At 34.4% G+C, this 21629-nt stretch overlaps 1 protein-coding gene across 4 annotated transcripts in view; it reads right to left on the reverse strand.

Annotated features, from left to right (window-relative positions):
* Positions 1-247: 247 nt before the first annotated feature.
* LOC149771138 (transient receptor potential cation channel subfamily M member-like 2) overlaps positions 248-21629 on the reverse strand; it is a 69493-nt gene continuing 48111 nt past the window's right edge. Inside the window, exons 13-18 of one of the 4 annotated variants that reach the window (XM_089948806.1) lie at positions 19120-19276; positions 16809-17005; positions 14339-14468; positions 11156-11339; positions 3190-3274; positions 248-950 (exon numbers count right to left, since the gene is read on the reverse strand). In XM_089948806.1, the coding sequence (XP_089804932.1) occupies positions 946-950; positions 3190-3274; positions 11156-11339; positions 14339-14468; positions 16809-17005; positions 19120-19276 (758 nt within the window). In that variant the 3' untranslated portion in view covers positions 248-945. Of the gene's footprint in view, positions 951-3189; positions 3275-11155; positions 11377-14338; positions 14469-16808; positions 17006-19119; positions 19277-21629 lie in introns of those variants that run through there. The other 3 variants (XR_016418406.1, XR_016418405.1, XM_089948807.1) reach the window with 3 other exon arrangements.

A 21629-nucleotide genomic window follows, 5' to 3' on the forward strand; every position in this document is an offset into this window, starting at 1 on the left:
CCTCCACACAAATGATACTTGTTTAAAAGGGTGAATACAAAAATACCTTGCAGTTATCAATGCCAAACAAAATTTCTTCACAAAGACATAACTTTAAGATTCCATGCATAATCGAAACATTTAAATATAATTGCTTTTAATCATACTTGTTAGTGATAAATAAGATCCAATAATTGAAATTGAATGCAAATAAATAAATGGAAAACCGCAAACCTCATCTACCGGTTAATAAAATAATGTTCTAACATAACTTTAAACTTTATTTTATTTCATAAACAGCAATGGTGAAAACATGCACTCCGTTATTAAAATTCCAATACTGTATTTTATTTTCCTATGACAGTATGTGTTCCCTCGCCATCAAGGGGACCCCAGTTAAACTAAAGACCAATACAAACAATTTTCCTATGGTTAAGTGCTCTTAATGTATAAACCACTTATGGTACGCTTTGAATTCAGGGTCACTCGAAGATTGGGAAATTATAAAAGGAACCTTATGCACCTTGCTTGTGGACAAACAATGTTTTAAGTGCCTTTGGTAGATGGTGCATTATGAACACAGATGGAAAATGACTATTTTACCACTCCAATGCATATGGGTGTGGAAAAATGAAAACAATATGGTAATCTTATATGTCCTAAATAATCTACACTTGAATGGTATTGTCGGTCTCGTTTAGTCAATGTATAGGTTATCACTAGCAATGCTTGATTTACGGATTCCTTGTAAAGTAATAATCAGCTTTCATTCTAGTCAATGTTGCATAAGAAACCGACCGTCTTTCTATAATGCTCTTGATTGGGAAAACCATGGAATTTTGGATTTAGTATCTTTAGAAGGCGCCATCCAACTTCTCTTTAGCAGGCTACGTCAGAATGTAACTTGTATAAGCAATATGGAGTACTGGGTCAAGTAGTTAAACATGCTCTCAGGAGACTGGAGCACTAGCCTGGAAATAGATGTTACGCTGTACATTAATTTAACATATCTGTATAATATTCACTTAAAATGTGTAGATATTATTATCACATTTATTTAACCGTCACCAACAGTTATTAAACAATAGTGCACAGAGTCCAATGAAAATATTTCAAAGTTATTACTTGTATCGGAAAATAAGAAAAAAAATACTCATAAATAAATTCAGTAAGAAAATCGGTAGCTATGGTACAGAAGTCCTGGGAACAGTCATTTACAAAGCATTTTCCTTTAACTGATCACTCACACATAAGTATCTACTCCATGCTATGCGATCATGCCTTTTAGCACAACATTAGAAATTGTCTGTGTTAGCAGTGGCAACAAAGCATAAACACATTATACAAAATGGGGTCCATACCATTTGGAATCTTGTGACCTTTGTTCCGACAATTTGACCACTTCACAAAATCATCAGCACTTTTCACTGTATCAGCTTGGCGATGTGAGAAAAGTTTCATTGTTCTAAATTACCTCAAGCTTTAACTATGCGTGAAGTAAGAATAACGAATTAATCAATATCTGCAATTTGTTTTCTAAATAGTTTAATCACTACAAATGTAACTGGAGATATCTGATCTAGCAGATAAAGCTAAGGATTTAAAGGCTGTGATAAATGACTAAATGGAAATTATTGACGATAACATAGTTGCAGCATATCAATAATAGAGACATGCGACATCATTTAATGCATGTGATCAAATACGTGTTGGAAGCTTTAATCACAACAATGAGAAACAGTTTATATGTATGACTAGAAATAATACACTAGACTGAAGAGCTGTACTAAAGTGGACTACATGTACAGTATTTCAAAATGTTGCATTTGCAGTATATCACTTTTAGTCCACGAAGAACTACGACAGGGGATTTTAAACAAAATCTACATACTTCACATTTAATCTTTGTAATAACCTAATATAAGCTAAATTTTAGCAATATAGCAATGTATGTTACATGCATATGCTGCAAGCATTTAGTTGTGTATAATGTGAAGTAATAGTGCATCAGTTATTACCATATTTTAATTGATGTCAATTCAATTAAAGGAAACATGTTTGGGAAAGACAACTACTAATAAGCAAGCACGACAGAACATATTTTGGTTACTTCCCCTGTTTTGCAAACAAAGAATGCACGAGAGGGGTCAGCTACGGCAGAAACTACTGAAATAATTGACATAAACAAGATATTTGATTTATATCCTAACATCGCTACAAACGGAAATACGTTGATACAGCATGGATGCCAGCGACGGTATCATGCAATTGGAGAAACGTTGGTTCGATATGCAAGTTTTAAGTCACAAAATTCGATAAGCTGAGTCAAATGTTAATGTCTAAAGAATATGAACGTTAAAGCATGCCCAGTAATTTTTAAAATCAAAGCTTTCACTTGAGTGTTGGTTTCTGTTAATATTGTCGTTCGTTATTTATTGACATCATAGATTAAGCATATATTTGTAACGAATGGAACTATGTAATGATGAAAGCAACATATCATATCACTATAAAACAGTTTCATAAAAATCAAGTAATTAAACTTGACAATAATGGCATAGTTCATATGTCACATAACTGTTCACTAGTTCAAGATTATATTTGATCTGCTTGTGAAAGTTAGAAAGGTTGCACTGAACATTTATATGTGAGTGTGGTATTATTTATTATACATCAATACGAATGGTTATTTGTCTTTCTCCTATTCCATGGATATAAAATATGACTTTCTTAACGCAATACCTCACACTAAAAGTGCAAAACATCCATTGTAATTTTTTTCCAAATATTTATAAAGTGTGCACACAATTGACATATGCCAAGATTATAAACATAATGATTTAGTTTGTCACTGAGATATATAAAACATTGTGCAATTAAATCAATAGAAAGGTAGCAGAGGATTTTGACTTTACAAATACATCAAAATCAAGCCAGATTGCCAATGTGACTGCATAATGATGTCGGCTGAAGTACAACAGCAGTTCTGGAAGGTATCAAGGAAACATCATATAACAAAACACGAAGAATTTGTGTTTGTAAAATAACATTATTTATGTAAATTAGAATATGTAAGCTACAGATATCTAACCGATGAATTTTAATTTAAATGCTTTTAAAATATTTTAAGCATTTATCATACATTTGATAACAAAAATAATTATGATAATACAACCAATACTATGAACGAATATTAATAGAGAAAAATACCCTCGACTCTTTCACCAGTTTCCTCAGGACTGGCCTGCTCAGTTTCCGGTTGATGTTTTTTAAGTGTGTCAACGATCCATTGTAACTAAACAAAAAAAGACGTTTTTTACCATTTAATTCAGGAAAATATATTTTCACCCTGCTATTGTAATAAATTTCTATTTTTGTGTGTTAATAGTGTGTGTGAGTAATTCTTTTCATTTTTTGTTTTTGTCTGCAAATTATTTAAGATTTGTGATCTGGGTGGAAGTCCGATATATTTGAAATATAAATAGACATACACATTCCAGGAAATATAAATACTACAATAGCAAAACTCTGGAGTTTCCAAAACACTTGTATAAAAGTCAATTATATTTGAAACCTTCCATGACTCCGTTGTCATCAACATATACTTCTCCCCGTGTGTTTGAAAACTGCTGACAAGATAATCCAAATTTAGGGCTGAAATATGTTTCTTTGATAATATTTACCTAATTGCATGTGTTAGAAGGTGTGCCGTTTTACATGACTTTGTATGTGAGCCTAATGGACACAAGTGGGACTCATATTAACTTTATTGATATTTGAGGTCCTTGAAATTAACCCGATGAATTATTGGGAAGACCTGCTTATGTAAATATGAAGGTACACATCTTGTAGGTTCAGCTATACCTTAAATTCTTGAGGGTTTTCAGTATATATGTGGGTATTACTTGCTAATCACTTGCTATGGGGAATAGCACACTTGTTGAGAAAAACGATTTTGCTCTCTTATGAATAAAATGATTGAGCAGCAGAGATATTAATCGCTGCCAAATAACCTGACTGGATTGTATTTATCAATGAATTATAAAAGGTGTGACGTGAAGTCTTAAGGAAATGAGTGATCAATTCTGCACACATTCGACGACATCCACTTGAGAATCAATGAAGCCTACAAAAACGAACGGACATTCAAATATGAATTAAATGATATATCTGCTTTCTTTGAAACATTTAACATACCACGAACAAACACTAGTTGGCAGTCTTAGCATTTTTAAATATTATCAACATCCCTATACATCTACATGTTTCACCGAGAACTGTTAACACAGCAGTTATTGAATCACACGCACATAAACTGTTTTTCTATAAAATCTATTGTACAGTGCATTATAGTTTAAATTTTGACGTGTGTGTGATTTGGGTTTTTAACATACCGTGAACATTGTTTTAGTCATATCGCTACGATGTCTTCCGTGTGGCAGTTTATATTGATGGCTAGACATGTATCATGATGAACCACCCAGTCACATGATCCAGACACCAGGCCGACTGGTCATACCATTCAGCTCGTAATGCTGAGGGCCTAGCGAGGCAGCTGTTAGTACCGTTTTATAAATATTTGGTTTGATTCTCCTGGGGTTCGAACATGCGACCTCCCGCAGTCGAGGCCTTTAATTTTATATAGTTTGTGATAATCTCAGTAGTTCAGCTGGCGTTTGAAGGTAACCAGAGCGGCGCTTGTGTTCATATTTGCACTCTTTGAGAATAAACGTGACTGTTATTCAAACTACCCAAAAGATCTTGTTACATTTTCCTAAGCATATACAATGATATATGTGCACCTGTATTATTGTACGTACGTTGAAAAAATACAACAGCAACTCAACGTATCAAATGTTGGTTTCCCGGAAGGTAGATGAGAAACTTTCTTCACGGCATGGTTTTACAATTGACCCAAAATAGTGCTGGTTTTGTCAATCTAGTTATCAAATCCATCATGAGGGATAGGCATTTTGTTTCGTTTTGGGTGACACAAGATCGTTACGTGTGTGTGCAAAAAGCGATACAAAGCTGAAAATAGCAGACTTCGCTATTCAACGAAATTTTAAAAAATGATTGTTTGAATATATTATTTACATTGGGGATATAGATCGACATTCATGTATTGCCATGATGCCGCGAGGAGTTGTTATATCGACGTACGTCATTTACTTCACATACGGTGCTTGCAGGAATTCTGAAATATAGTTTTACGGAGTAATGCTTTCTTTACACTTGACATAGACTGAATAAGAGCTGCATTTTCGCAGATGACCATACAATCTTAATCACGCCTTTACATTATTCTACCTACCAAGATAGTCATGTCTAATTATTTATACATGAAGTAAAATAATATCTTTAAGACACAATGCTGCTGCTCAGAAATTTGACAATATTCTTTAACAATACTCCTTAAACATTCTCATTCAAGGCAATGATGATTAATAAACTATGTTCTTCATCATACATATTTTTGGCTTACGTTACTTTAAATAGGTTGGGGCCTCGAGTAGCAGAGTGGTCTAAAGCGCTCTCCGTTATGAATCACTGCCATCTCACCTCTGCGTAGGTTTGAGTCTAGGGTTCGGCCAATGTGAGTATGTGAGAAAGCCTGCCAGTAGCTTCTCGTGGGTCGGTGGTTATTTCCGGGGTTTTCCCGGGTTTTCCCTCCACCATTAATACTGGCCGCCATGCATAGCCTACCGTTTGTTGAAAAATAGCGTTAAACCCCACTACAACAAGAACAACAACATCGTTCACTTTCATAACCTACAATTAGTGCACTTTGCCTACGCTAATAAATCTGATGTATGTTTCCACAGCAGTATTCAGATTACATAACACATCACCCTGACTGTTGTCATCCAGCTTAGTAATCTGTGAAATGGTGGCTGTTCATCTCTGAAAACCATAACCCATAAATGTATGTATATCAGTCAGTTGTATAAACTAACTGCCGATAGGTTCGCATACGATTTAAGCAGGATTGTTTATACACATTAAAGGTTACATGCGTATATCATAACAGAGTTAAGGGAATAAAAAAAAAATCTTCTTTCCAACTATCACATGTAATGGCAGGTTAGGAATATAAATGCCTGTCTCACGATATGACAGATTAAATGAGGCAGCAATACAATTGGAGTATGACTTGTGAGATGTCCTGTTGAGAATATGATTATATCTCTTATAAGTGTCTGTCAGCAAGGGTCTCCTCAGTGGGACTGAGGCGTTGCTTATCTTGCTCACATACAAGTAGGGTGACAGGTCAAGGAAGAGCAAATAGATATGTTGCAAATGGATAGCTCATTCCGTCCATGCTTGTTACTCTTTCCTAACCATACAAATGAGAAGTTAAAACTCCCAATCTGTAATATGTCTGATTACGCAAATTGCTCCAGTGATTGTGAGTTTTGAAGAAGAGTTGGATTTAAGGTAGATGGATTTATCATCGTGAGTGGAAATGCCTGTTGATCTGCAGATATTGAATTTGTCCTTTTAAGCAGTACAAGATGTTACGGACTGGACAAGACTATGATTGTTTGATATAAAGATCAGTTGTCTTGGTTACGATGTCAGCAAATACAGAAATTGTATAGGTGATGAATGATGTAGCAGCAGGACAAAAACAACTGAAAGCAGAATTCAGAAGTTTTCCTAAACTGATACGCATAGGACAGAGTCTTTCCTGTACGCTTGGAAAAGGAAGTGGGTAATAAATGTATGCCTTCAAAGTTATGGGTATGGGTAACAAAGAATCCTCTTGGGATTCAAACAACGAATGGTGTGGAGAAACAGTAATCGTATATGATAAACGATGGTATGTAGCTGTTCATATTATGAAGTGTTATTGTCTGATAGTTGACAGTGTCTTTGATAATCAGACAATATCTGATATATGCAACAATTGTCTAACGAAATGTAAATAGATAAAGCCAGTACTGATATATGATACAGCTATGACCAGTCATGTTAATATCCGGTTTATGATTCATGGTGCCTTCACAGGTCAGTACCCAGGGACATTGATCTTGTCATCTGATGCAGTTTCACTGTTTCATGAGGGGACTGGGATTGGAAGTGATGCAACCAATATCTGGATATATTCTGCATCTTTGGTCTAGGAATGAGTATGCTGTGGATAATTCACTGTAAGCAGTCTTGGTGTCATTGAAATTAATAAAGACAGTACTTGAACTGGATTGCATGAGGTACTAGAGCAGCTGACATCCCATTTCCAGTATTGGCTATCAAAGGAGAGGTCACCTTACCCAGTTGAGTAATTGCCCATCTCCGTTGGATATAACATACAATACAACTAAAATCTTAAGGTAAGAATACACACCTTTACAATATTTGGTGACATTATTTACTATAAATCTAACAAAATTTCGTGCTACGTCATCCTAAGATTCTTAAATGAATTAAATTAAACAACATCTGCCTCATTGGCTGGAAGTGATATATACACACAAAATATGTTCCACTGTCAGTGGACACCCTGACATGGCTGATTGACCTGTATGTATACGTGTGTTTAATAAAGCTTTGTATGGTCATAATATACCTCTCATGAAGATAATGCTAACAGTTGCTATTTCATTAAAGTTCTATCATTTAAATATGCAAGCGTTATATAGGTTTCTTTCCCATTAAGGCTATTTTTAGTAAATGCATTTCTATGTTGTTTTAATCACGCAAAAGTGAAAACTAATAGAGAAGGAGCAATCTCAATTTATTTTGATACCATAAACAATCTTTGTGAAAAGCGATAAAATATAAGTGGAAATTGTCTGAAAATGGACTTAAAACTGAAAGTAAACGAAATACGACTTTAATATAAAGACAGATTTTGGTAGTCTTTGATGATACAAAACATATGTTACATATGTTTCTTTCTGTACAGACATATAAAACAGAAGTTCAAAGATATAAAATCCTTCTCGCAAATGTTTGTTGCACATAAACTGCAATTGTTAAGAATGTAGAAGATTTCTCGATTGGTTTATAGTGCTATCGTTGTTAATAGAATAAACGAGCACAATCCATACACTTAGCAAGAACATGGTTCGTACCGATATGTTGTCAGAGAAATTTATGCAATTGTCAAAGACTTTTAAGGGAAAATACATTTCAGTCGGTATAATGTATCTAAACATATTCACAAGAGAAATGTAGATTATTTTTAAACAACTGCACAATTCTCTGTTAAGAGGAATTTTCAACAGGTATCATATTTACCTATGTTTTGATCCTGCATCTCATCCCGAAAGTTCACTTGTAATTGGTGTATTTATTTTTCTTTCAGCATGTTGAATATGACCACATTAAAGGTGCTTCTTAGGTTGACCTTTTATATTTTCACATTATATTTCTATACAGACATCCACTAATGGATTTATTGTTTGAAACAGTTTTTCATATCAAGACTTAGAATCTGGCATATGCTTTTTCTAATGTAAATTTTCTTGTAAGTCTAATTATATTAATTCTAATATAAGTCTCTGTGAATCAGTCAGACATATGAAGTTGCTATGTTATCAGGTGAATTTCTTGCCAAAACTGCTGAAAGGTTAGAAGATAAATAATGGCCTGTCAGCTAAATCATCTGGCAAGAAGATATGAACTACTAACGCAGTTGAGCAAAACACCATATAAATTTAAGCAAGTTAGCGTTTCTTGTATTGCTCTACGTATGACATTCTCGACTTCGTTAATCGGCTTCGTGTTCTGTTTCAAATCATTTGTTTACTTTAAGATATTATACCATTTAAGTACATATTTGAAGGGTTCTTTAACATGCCTGGCGCTTTTCGAAACCATAAGTAATGACAAAATGTATTGACATCAAAGACAATGCTGCCACTTTCACGTGTCCCACTTACATGGAGAATCATTAAATAGAAAATGCAAATAATGTCGGCGAGAAAACATTTCATTTTATATTGATATTTCATCCGATGTGGAGCTTGATGGCTCTATAGACCGATTGACCCGATTTTCGTAAATGACTAACCACAGTCCTTTTATATTCTGCGCTGCATTATTTAACAAAAGATTCAGTTATCATCTTTACTATCCAAACTAATTTGTGAATTTAGGGGGTTCAATTTGAAATGTGTGATTTTCTAGTCTGCCGTAGCAATCCTTCAGATATCTGATCCATGCTATCTGGTTATGACGATTCTCTATCGACTTCACATCTTCTCACACAAATTTGCATTTGTTTCTTTTTCATTTTGGTTGCTAGATTCATCAAAACGAAATACAGATGAGACATTAATTTTATCAGTACATTTTTAATGTTTCTGCAATATAAATGACGCACACAGATAAGCGATGTTTTCCTATCTCCATATGAAATCACTGATGTCATGCAGCTGTTTGTAAACATGGCATGGACGAGTTTGCTAACATCTTCCTCAGGTTTATAGGAAGATTTGTATCTGAAATTGATACAATTTCCAAGTGAGAACAAAATCATTTTTCTACAAAGCTCTTAGTACTTTGTTGTTAGATTTTAGCTTAGGTGTAAATTTTGTAGTTGAAGGAGTTTGTGTTGGGCTCATAACGAACAACATCGTAGATAGCAGTCCTCTTTGTGGATACTTTATTCCGTCCATCCTAGCTATTCTTGGTGTGAGACTGTAGCATATCGTGCCCACCAACAAAATATTTAATTCATTGTGGTAAGCATAGAACATTTATTTCATGTTATTTTTGTCTCCTTTAAATACTCGTATCATTTGTATACTTAGTCTTTAGCAGCCATCTTGTCTCAGTTAGATCTACATCCAACTATTATCAAGCAGTACAGAAACCTAAATTGTGGCCGGGTGCTCATGAGCCGAAGTTATAAGCCGCCCAGCTAAAAGCTTTAAATAGAGAAAATATATGACTCACCACGGATGTCAAAGATTTAAATTTTCTTACACAACGTTTGTGATCTACTTCACAGAACATTGTACTGGCACTATATTCAACAACAATTTAGGTTCACCGTTCATGACGTAGGCATGGGTTAGGTATATATCCCAAATGTGAGTGGCACAGTACAGACCATTTCTGCAGATTGTTGATATGAGGATGGCAACTCAAACAAAAATAGGCTGTTATGGCTGTTAAAATTACATGTTTTTTAAATCTACTTTCATTCTCTTTAATACCATTGTACATATTTTGGCAGCACATAATGTTTGTAAAGGTTTAAGACATTCTAGTTATACAATGCGAAGGTTTTCATAAAACTCGTAGTCTTGAAAAAATATGACTTAAGTTGTAATTTCTGCGGCAAACATTGTGATATTTGCTGCAACAGCAACTGCAATCTTTGTCTTGTATATAGGAATGTGTAGGAATTATAGGAGGTCTCATAATGAGATTGATTTTGGTAAGCATATTTGTCCCAACAGTTGGCATTGCATCTCCAAAACGTCATCCTACATTTAAAACAGTATGAAACTTTTAGAAATCGTTAGGTAATTTATTAATCCATAAAATATCCACAAGTGTTCGCATCTGTCGTAGTTTATCCAAAATTGCAATACAAAAACCCCTCTGTAAAAGAATCCCAAGAGAAAACAAAATGCTTTAACAAAATTGAAGATGTTATAATAAGTGTAAAATCTAACAGCTGGTTGACAGAACATTTTATCAGAAGAACCGGACTCAACATCTCTCTTTAGGTCATAAATATTAACAAATGCCATATATAACGATATTTGGTTGTAATTTAACCATCACCAATATCGCAAATTGTTACTTCACTCTTAGCGGAGCCTTCAGCATGAGAGAATTTGGTAAAGATTAAATATTATTTGTCTTTTAATGAAAATGCTGCGAATTTGTATTAAGAATTCAGCAGTATTAGCATAATTGATCTTTGCTGCTTCTATAATATGATAATTGCAAATGCTTAGAAGTGGAATTAACGTTTTCGGTAGTACGAGGCATGGAATGTGCATGTCCATCTAAAGGAATGCCATTCTCACGTGACTTACACCTTTGCAACTATATCTTAATTATTTTGTCTGTTAGAACCTGCCAAAACAATTCGGCAACTGGATTTGTAAGGTAAAGGTATTCTACAAATATATTAAGGATTAGGTTATCTGGTTAGAAAATAAATTCAAGTTTTTCTAAATTAAAAAGACACGTTAATTCTTTTGCTCACCTTTTTCTCTATATCCTCCATCCTTTTGTCTAAATGTACTGAACCATATTCAACAACAGTGCTGGATTCTCGTTCAGACCGGTTATCAGCCTGAATAGGGCGATATCGAACATCCTCAACAGCTGCAGTTCCTGCATACTGCTGCTCTTGCAGTTCATCAACTTTGCTCACGAGCTGGTCCAGTCTGATGGTTTCATTTAATAGTAGTAGTAGTAGTAATACTAATAATAATAATAATAATAATAATAATAATAGTCAAGGTAAAATTAATCTAAATAATATTATCTCGGTAAAATATATTTTTGAGCAACATCTGATAGAAATGACCACCTCTAATTTTTTCACATAGCATACATGCATGGATTGATTTTACCATGCAAAATACGCTGGCTTGAAAACCACCCTGCAATTTATGATCAGAAAAGATGTACATTTTGTTTCCAAAATGAATGACTTTAAAACATACATATAAATACTACGAACCTTAATGTAATTTTTGTATCCACACGTCTTGAGTATAATTTGTTGAGAAGCACATCAAGAAAGGGGAAGCCGAGTTTATTTTTACTAGATATAAAGTAAACTGCAGTGGGTACACTATTTTTATATAAATGACACAATCAAAAATTGTAGTGCAACATTCATTAAAAGTTGATATTTTGCTATTATGATCAACTATTCTATCTTTAAGGGTTAGCAACCAATTACGCTTAGTCAGCACACGGGTTGTTTGTCTATCAATCTGTTGAGATCACTCACATAATGTTGATAAGTACCATAAGATCATGTTGAGTCATTTAATTGTATCATGGTGGGCATTGTCCTGTACAATGTTTGTGGTTGTAATACAGTTATATACTTTCTTTGAATCAGTTAACCCTATAGTTATTGTAAGAAAAGTCCATATTCTTCTGTGCTTTATCGATGTCACGGTAATTGAAACCTGCACATGAAGAAGAACATGTCATGGTCCGGGCTGTTATGTCCTGTTCAACACGGCACATCTTTTACTTCGTTTTGTTTATTAAAGGTAACAATGTCTTATGTTACCGTGGGTAACGTAAATAAAAATAGATATACCCCTCAATATGCATACTATGTAGGGTTTTACACAAAGTGCAGATTATGAACGCATATATACCAAATATAAGGTAAAAAGTTATGTCCAGTTATTGCATTCGTTTTTTGTAGTAGGTATCCTGCAGACAATTAATGGGTCTATTGTTATTGACACAAACGGCAACTAAAGGGACATAGTTTTACAAATATGTTATTAAACATACAAGTTTTGAAAAATTAGCAATGACTGTCACATATTGTCAGTTCAAAGGTTCAGATTGTTTGTTAAAAAGTTTTGAAAATTCACATAGTGCTGATAATCTCTAAGTAATCATCTCATCCTTATTTCACTGTAGCTGGAAGAGTACAGGCTTAACTTATTTATCAGTGGTCTTTGTCTTTTTTCCATAAAATGTTTCTTGATCTCCCTAGGTGAATAGATTCTCTAGTTATTATTGCGTAGGTATTATTTTGGTTTCTTGTTATACGATATTACTGTATCTAAAACTTTCAAATCTTTGTTTAATGAGTTATTTATGTCACGAATATCATGTATGTCAGTTAATCATTGCATCTGGCGGGTGCAATGATTGATTTAAGTTATTTAGTTAGGTAATCTAGGTTGTCTTATAAACTTGATTGCCAGGGAAAAGCACCTACAAAACATTTTCATGAACAAATACTAGTTTATGTTTACATTACTATGTTATTTCTCTTGTCGAAAAACCATGTCAGTTTGTTTCTTGTGGTTACAAACTTTCACTGGTATCATGTGCACTGCATTGGAATGATAAAAGCAACATACTTTAATTTTATGTATAGACTGTACAGGTACACAGTCTGTGGAATATATATTATTGCTGAACCTGTTTGATTCAAACAGTAACAAAAACAATTGTATACAGCCCAGTGATCAAATATCTTACTTAAATATATATTTATACAAACGTGATCCAATACTATAATAACTTACTGAAATCACTGATCAGAGAACTTATTAACGTCAATATTTTTTTATGATGTAAATCATGTTTATAAAAACAGAATACATTGCCGGCATTATATATATATATATATATATATATATATATATATATATATATATATATATATATATATATATATATATATATATATATATATATATATTCTTCTGAAAATCGAAACGATAATCCATATTTTGTTTTAAGGGAGCTTTATAAATGATTGACATTACATCTCCCAAACAACGACAAATACTTTAAATATGTAATTATCACGTGGACTTGTTCACGAACCTAATTAGAGAGCACTCTAGTCTTTAATGATATTCCTTATAAAAAATTAATCAACTACATCTAAATTAGATGGGGAATGGGAAAATGATCTAGATATAAAATGAAATGACATTTCATTTTGAAACTTGCACATCGGAGAGTCTAACTACATTTTCATAAAATAAATATCAACGAAAAGTTTAATTTAGTGGAAAAGGAAAAAACAAACAATACTAATAACTTTCACGCAAATTAAAAAACATAAAATACGTTAATTTACTTTATTTAGAATGTGGATGTTCTACATCAAGTATCGAGTTATATCCCACTGAAAACTCATACTTTGCGGAACATGTCGTCTGTCATTTTTATTGCCTATTTACCTTTATTCAGGTTTAAATTTCCAGTCATTTTATGTAGACTTATGTGACACATTTGCTTATCCGTAACTGAAATACATATTGTTTGGCTTTCGTTCACACATCCTTCCCACTGGGACCTCTAAACACAATCTTTGCGCTTCAGTAAGAACTCTTCACTCTCTGACAATGTGGCAGGTAAGCTCAACGGCTTAACGGTCAAATATTCATCTATTTAAACACAAGTTTACATGATTGATGAAACGTTCCTTAGTTCATAGTCAAATCTGAATGCTTTAGTTTTCGTTGACTTTAAGAAACGTACTTGGTGTCCGCAATTATTTTGCACTAGTGAAGATTTTCACAAAGTTTGATATTTCCATGACTGGAGAGTAAAGGTATTTAGGCTAATTACAATGACATTTATATTATGAGATATTGTACTAAATGTATTTGTGCTTTTCTATCTTTAAATTGGATTTGGATATAATAGTAATATCTAAACTCACCGCAGTGTTATTGCTTTTACTCCTTTGTCAATACTTTCTAGATCCACTTGCTCGCTAGTTATAAGCGTGCAAGCAATATCACGTTCCAATTCACGTAATTCGTTTCGTTTTTCGTCAGAGATAGGTTGCACTACAAATTAATGAAAGAGAATATTACAATGGTTAACCCAGGTGTATATATGTTATGCATATGTCTACAGATGTAATAACAACCTTGATATCGTTTGTGCTAGCAATCCAAGTATCACTATGCTGTCACCTTGGTAATATTTGATTAACAATTAAAAGATGGGAAATAATGTCGTTGTTATATGCAAAATATATAAAAGGGACGACACACACACACACACACACACGCACACACACACAAGTACTGGCTGGGAAATAAAGGTAAAATTATATTGTCTGTCTGGCAACAGTTGTGAAGTTGGGAATACAAAATATATAACGCCAAAGTGTGTGTGTGTGATTTGGATTTTTAACGTAGCTTTAACAAGTTTTCAGTCATATTGCTACGATGTCTGCAGTGTGGCAGTTGATTGTGATATCTAGGAGTGGAACATCATGCCGCAGACATGTAGGATGATGTCCAACCCAGTCACATTATCCTGACTCCAGGCCGACCAGTCCTAACACTAACATCATAATGCTTAGCGCCAAGCGAGGCAGCTGTTAGTACCATTTTTTATAAGTCTTTGGTATGACTCGGCTGGGGATCGAACCCACGACATCCCGCATCCGAGACGGGAGTGGTATAACGCAAAATAAAAAGAAAAGGAAACGAACTTTGAGGTAAGGACAACTAATGTCTAACGAGATCTTATTGTTGGTGCTGAAATTTTACAGAGACTTTAACTATTTTGATCTTAGAGAAACATTATATTATGTTATGTATATTATATTATATTATATTATATTATATATATTATATATTATATTATATTATATTATATTATATTATATTATATTATATTACATTATATTATATTATATTATATTATATTATATTATATTATATTATTACTATTTTATTACTATTTCCTAAAACTGACAAATTTCACCTATGTTAATGTCATACACCAACATTGAAGAGAATGGAATAGAAAGATAATTTATGAATCAGTCCGCCATATCCAAAAAGTGGAATGGGACTACAGGAGCTGGAGGAGGCATACACTAGATAAGCATGTCTTTTCATCTCAGTAGCTAAAGAGGAGTGAAAAGTTATGTGGAGGAGGATAGGAAAAAGTAGGTATATTACACGCCTTGACAGCTTCTAGGAAGAGAATGATACCTCTGCTAATAGTGATACGTTAGTACAATGGCTTGCATCCTTTTCATGACGATTAGCTTGAGAATTAAAAAACAGACTTTTTTGTACCAAAGAAGGAGCTTATGAGGTATTACAAATGATGGGGCGGGTGAAAGGCTTGGTGCCAAACATGCAGATAACTTAGACACATGCAGTTTAAAATCAGGACATGCTTGAAGAAGGAAACGAGTACATTATTTGGAAAAGGTTCCTTTACCAGCAAATACCGACAAAATGGATAGTAACATATTTGTTTAAGTGGGTAAAGGATGGGCAAAAGAAAGCTGGATATTCTTGCAGAGATAGATAAAACATCTCTGGTAATTGTTGAGATCTGAGGCCTTTACGAGGTACTAGAACCGACAAAGAAAACAATTTCAATTGCGTAGCACAGCAGCTCGTGGAATATTATAAACACCTGACAATGGTTGAAAGATTCAAGGAGACAAGGTTTAGCAAGAGGTATAGTTCGAAAGGCATTTCCGCGAAAATGTTTGAAACGTCGAGTATTTAAATGGCTTCAGTCAGCTTTGTATTGCTACCATGTCCTTTTAGTGCCGTCGCATGCCAGAGTATATATCCTCAAATTCAATATACACAGTAAGGTATTTTTTGCACCAAATCTTTCTTCGAATACTCTAACGTTAGTTATATATTCAGTCACGATGAAGACAAATCACTGAACACCAATAGATACATTTTAGTGCGTTTGTTTTAATTTAGTTTACCTTTAGCTATGAATAAATATAATTTTTGTTGTTTTTAAACACTCATTTCACAAGCACTCTTTGTTGCAAGAGAAAATGAAAATATAACGCTTGCAAATCATGTTCTAGACACACTTATCTTCGTGTTATTATAATTACTGCAGCAGACTAGAGATGTACGTTTTGCATCATTTTAAGACACTTAATCTACGACCTTTTAAAAATCATAAACGATACTGATGTAGTTTAGGTGAAAATAGTGTGACACCATGAAAGTACATCCGCCATAAAACGTCTATTGATTTCAATACCACAGAATGCCGCATCACAATAAACTTTTGCAGCATTCTACTCTTTGTTATAAACTTAATAATAGTTAAACATACATAACTCTTATAATGTGAGTGAGAATAGCTATTGTTTTAAAAGAGTTAAAGGTGAAAAAACTTACAAAAAGCATTTGTTCCTGAAGTGCAATTTTCTTCCTTACGCATACGCTTGTTCAAAAATACTACAATCTTGAAGACATACGCAATAAAGCTAAAGGGAGGAACAAAAATCGGACGATTTATATACTCGTGAATATGGTGGTATCTTTGGATGCGCCAGTGTATGTCAGCGTTTTCTTGTACCTTGTCGAAGGTGTGGCTGGAATAGACAAAATCAGTCAATGCTCATGTACGTGTAAATACTGCTGACGTTGGATACTTAGTACATACTAGCAAACGTGATCTAGATATTACATATTTCCCTAGTCCATCGCATTTGTACAGATACCTACTGGAAAGTTTCTAAAGTGCAGCACCTTACTTTTCAAATTACTTATGCAATGCACTCGTTTCCGTGGTACTAGCAATATTGAGTACAAAAAGTTACAAATGTAAACAGCATCTCTACACAACATGACTAGCCTGTATGTATGTATGTGTGTGTGTGTGTGTGTATGTGTGTGTGTGTTTAAAAAGGAATATTCCGTATGTAAAGTTTTCATTTCTAATAATATTTAATGCAATAATCACTACTATTTTCTGACAAATTTCTTAGCTTGGTCCTGGATTAGATCTTTGTATGCTGAGCGAAGTTTTAATGAAAGAATAAATCTTCTTTTTCTATTCACGAGAACGAACAAACGTGTCCTCTTTATTCTGATTAGCTACGATTGTTTTATTGATATTTCGTTGAAATCGTGATAGAGTCTACTTACAACAAATATTTCAAATCAAATATTGATTACTCATGAACAGAACCTTAATGGGGGAATTGCAAAACCTTCTTCAAGAGAGAGACATATGCATGAATATTAACGATTTCATATATTAGGACCGAAATGGTACGTTCAGTTCGAATTTGAAACAAAAACATGAAACAGCTATATAGTGGTGAGGAAATGAAACTTCAGTACCTTTTGTAATGACTCACTGGTTTGATTAAGAAATGAGACAAAACTACCAAAGATTTGTCACCAAGTCTTTGGACAGCTGTCTAAAGTTTAATTTGCTACCCACATATGAACCCAAGGCGAATCCATTTCAGTCAAAGAGACGAGTCCCTATGTCAAAACATGCCACACGTACAGAATAGTGAGGCTTTCAAAGTCGTGAGGTTTTTTTACCCGGTGGTCCCACCATGCACGTGCCATCTCATTGTTATTTATTTGTGATTGAGTCAAATGCGAAGGTTAAGTATTTCTATATTGGGGCTTCAATAGGTGTGGAGATTACCTAGATCTGACATACATTAATATATCAGAAGATCTGTACCCAACTATGAATGTACAGAACCAGACCTAATGGTATAAACTGTCGCGGCCAGAAATTGTATTGATAAGGTTTTGCAGCTCTGCCAATGTATAATGTGCTAGCAGATCAGAGTCCTCTGTGTTACGATACATGGTACGCCGGATCCAGAATTGCATGTTATGTCAGGATATTAAAGGTCCGTATATGACATTTCATAATGTGCTAAAAGATCATAGACGCAGATATGGTATCTAGTAATGTGTCAGCAGAACAGCACCAGGTCCGGAAAACATAATAAACCCGCCACTAAAATAGAATGAAAACCGAAACAATCTGTTAGGCCAAATCGTTATGTAGTGGCATATCTAGGCTCATATTGTTCACATGTGGGTGTAACAAAACTACATTCATTATAAAATCATTTTAAAGTTAAATATTATAAGACTGTCCTTCCTACCGTCAATCTATGCTTACATCATTGCTGTAGCACCCAAATCCACCAACAATGTTGAAATCGGATTGTTTAGCACTTGTGGATCCAATACAGAATGATTTGATACTCTTGGTACAACGGTGCCTTTTATAACATGATACACTTTCCCTTTGTTACAAATATGCTTTGTATTCAGATGATTCTATGCAGTTCTGCTTTATATGCAGATCAGATATTTGGTCGGGAACAATTCATCGTACTGTGAGACAATGAGAGACATCATTCTATATGCTTTGTTTTGATAATGACAAATTGCATATGAATGACTAAAAATGCATTTAAAATTATCCTAATATTTAAGAACACATTTTATTACTGACAATCCGTCACCCACCAAACCCGCCATGAGTTGATTATCACTTATTCTCTGTCTTTTTATGTATAATGTATGTTATTATACTTTAATGCACATGGATAACGCCCGAAAGCTAACAACGTAAAATATAACACATATAAAGTACGTTTCTTCAGAAGTATGGAAGCAATTTAACATTGGCTTGTAAATTTGTAATATATTGATTTAATATTACCTGAAAATAGCGATCAACAGGTTCAGCAGCAAAATGTTACACATCAGCATGTACACACCCATTAGCACAGGCACAACGTATTTTCCAGATTCCGTTGGGCAGCGCGGCTGGGTCCCATTTCTATACAAGTCCTCAATATTTGTACAATCATTATTACCTTCCAAAGATAAATGAAATATAATGTCATTCATATTTCATGCTATTGAATTTGTGCAAATTAAGACGCAAATACTGCTATTTGTAGTGCACATATTGAATAATTATTGTTGACTAATATTTAATTTGAAATTATTTGACATGTACACATCGGTTGTTGCTTATAATAATTTCAATAAAAGATACACTTGGGATAATAAAATTGGGGACCTCAGCATACTGATAGCGCTATGAGAACTTTAAATGTCTTTTTATGGACAGTGGTTTATATTTGTCTGTGAGACAAATTTTCAGTATGGTATAACAAAACGTTACGTACGTGTCATTTTCCTTTTATTTCTAATTATAATAACGAAATAACTTTTAATCTGAGTCAATGTGCTCGTATTTACATCCTTGCTAGAGGCATGTGCTGTGGACCGCGTGCACCGTGCGTACGTGCAAGTGCGCACATCATATAGCTCACCGACAGGGCACATTTACTTTGATTTAGGTCAAATTCGAATTGTGCTATAACCTCATGAATAGCATAAATCGAGCAACAGCTCTACTGTTATTCTCGACCAGGGGCACATGCATTTAAAAAGCTGAGATGCGTGATCTGATAATAAAAAAGGAAACATTAAATTCAACAAAAATGGTTGCAGGTAAACTTGTGCCATAATACTTTTGTAATTGTTCATAAACGTTTAGTGCACACATGCAAAACTACTAATTGACAATGTATCTTATACAACAAACGCTTAATCATGTCCTGCTATGATTCATTCGCAAAGCCTTCTATGCAGGTATATTTAAGTCCATGTAGGTGGAAGTAAGATGTCTTTAAGAAATATATCAGTAGAATTTCTAGTTTGTAATTCATTGGTGACTTCGGTATTTTGATCTGTTACCACAGCACTTTCTACTGCCTGGTTCTGCTTTCCATGTTTTCTGCTTTGGATTCATGGGTGCACAGATTGATACTGCCGTCCACATCATACTGGCACCTCACTTCATATGGACTCCTTGGAGAGGACTTCACTTTATATGGGTTCGTTGAAGACGTGACCATCTTTCAAAGCATTCTGCCACTGGTGTTCTATTAAATGGAATACAAACATTTCTGGATATTGTGTGCACAGTTCGGCGGTCTCATGGGTACATAGACTGATAAAGCCGTCCATATCATAAAGGCACTGCACTTCATATTGGCTCATTGAAGAGCACTGCATATGGATTCATTGAAGACGCGGCTGACTTACAACACTTAAATCTCTCACTTGCGTTATGTGGCGTGGAATACAAACCTTTCTGGGTATTGTGTGACCCCTGACTTCAGAGTTTATGCCATTTTGACACAACATGTGCAGGAGTTTGTGTTTTTGTGTCCGGTAATACTAGGTCAGTGTACAGAACTGGCTGCAAGTGCCTGTTGAATATTGGGCAATATCAGGCTCATTCGTTCTCTTTATATGAACTCTAAGATGTTTATATTTATTTCTTCACATGCTGTCAAACCCTGATGCAGCTGCAGTTCTCCACAATTAGCTGTACCTTGCAGGAATTGGATTTTATAATACACAGGCTGGTCACAATAACCCTTTTCATGATTCCGACAGATTAAAGAGTATACTTTATGGGTTTGTGCAGTTGTCACCTATGTTGCGAGAGGGAGTTCGCCGGCCGTGGACTTGTTGCTGCAGTGCATATGTCTGGTGGCATTTCTTAGATTCTTGCAATGTGGTGAAGTTACGGGCTGATCATTGCAGAAAAACTGCTCGTGCAACTACTTGAAGATTCCAGATGTGACATTTTCAACAGGCAAATGCATGGTATACTTACCGTGATATCTGTAATTTAAAAAAGGAACCCTTTTCATCTGGTGTAAATATTTAAATTGCTCGGAACTCTTGATTGTGCCCCACGTACTGTCTGGAGCAGTACTTGAGTCTGCGGCAGCAACGTGCTTTGGCTGGAGGTCATGGTGCAACCATATCTGCAGCTGGAGTTGGTATGGAGGAACATATAATTAAGACTTTAGGACAATAGTCTTCGTCATGTTATACGCGCAAGATCAGAGTTCTCCCCAATCATCTTCTTTCTGTTCAGGAACATTCATGAATATAAATTTAGTGTCATGTGCTTTGAACACTATTCCTTCCTAATAGATTGTTACATTCAAACTGGCGTCCTCTTTGGAGCCTCTAATTTGATATTTTTTATAACCGAGTACACTGAACTGTTACTGCGAACTAGTGTGCTGGCTTCGTATGCTTTTTGCGGTGCGGATAATTTGCTCTTCATGGAGCCTATATTTTCTGCGACAAACAGTTTGTGTATGTCGGACATGATATTTCATATGGATAAACGCC

Source organism: Sinohyriopsis cumingii, unplaced genomic scaffold, assembly GCF_028554795.1.
Source record: "Sinohyriopsis cumingii isolate HCF-2022 unplaced genomic scaffold, ASM2855479v2 utg002106l, whole genome shotgun sequence".
Classification (NCBI taxonomy): Eukaryota; Metazoa; Mollusca; class Bivalvia; order Unionida; family Unionidae; genus Sinohyriopsis; species Sinohyriopsis cumingii.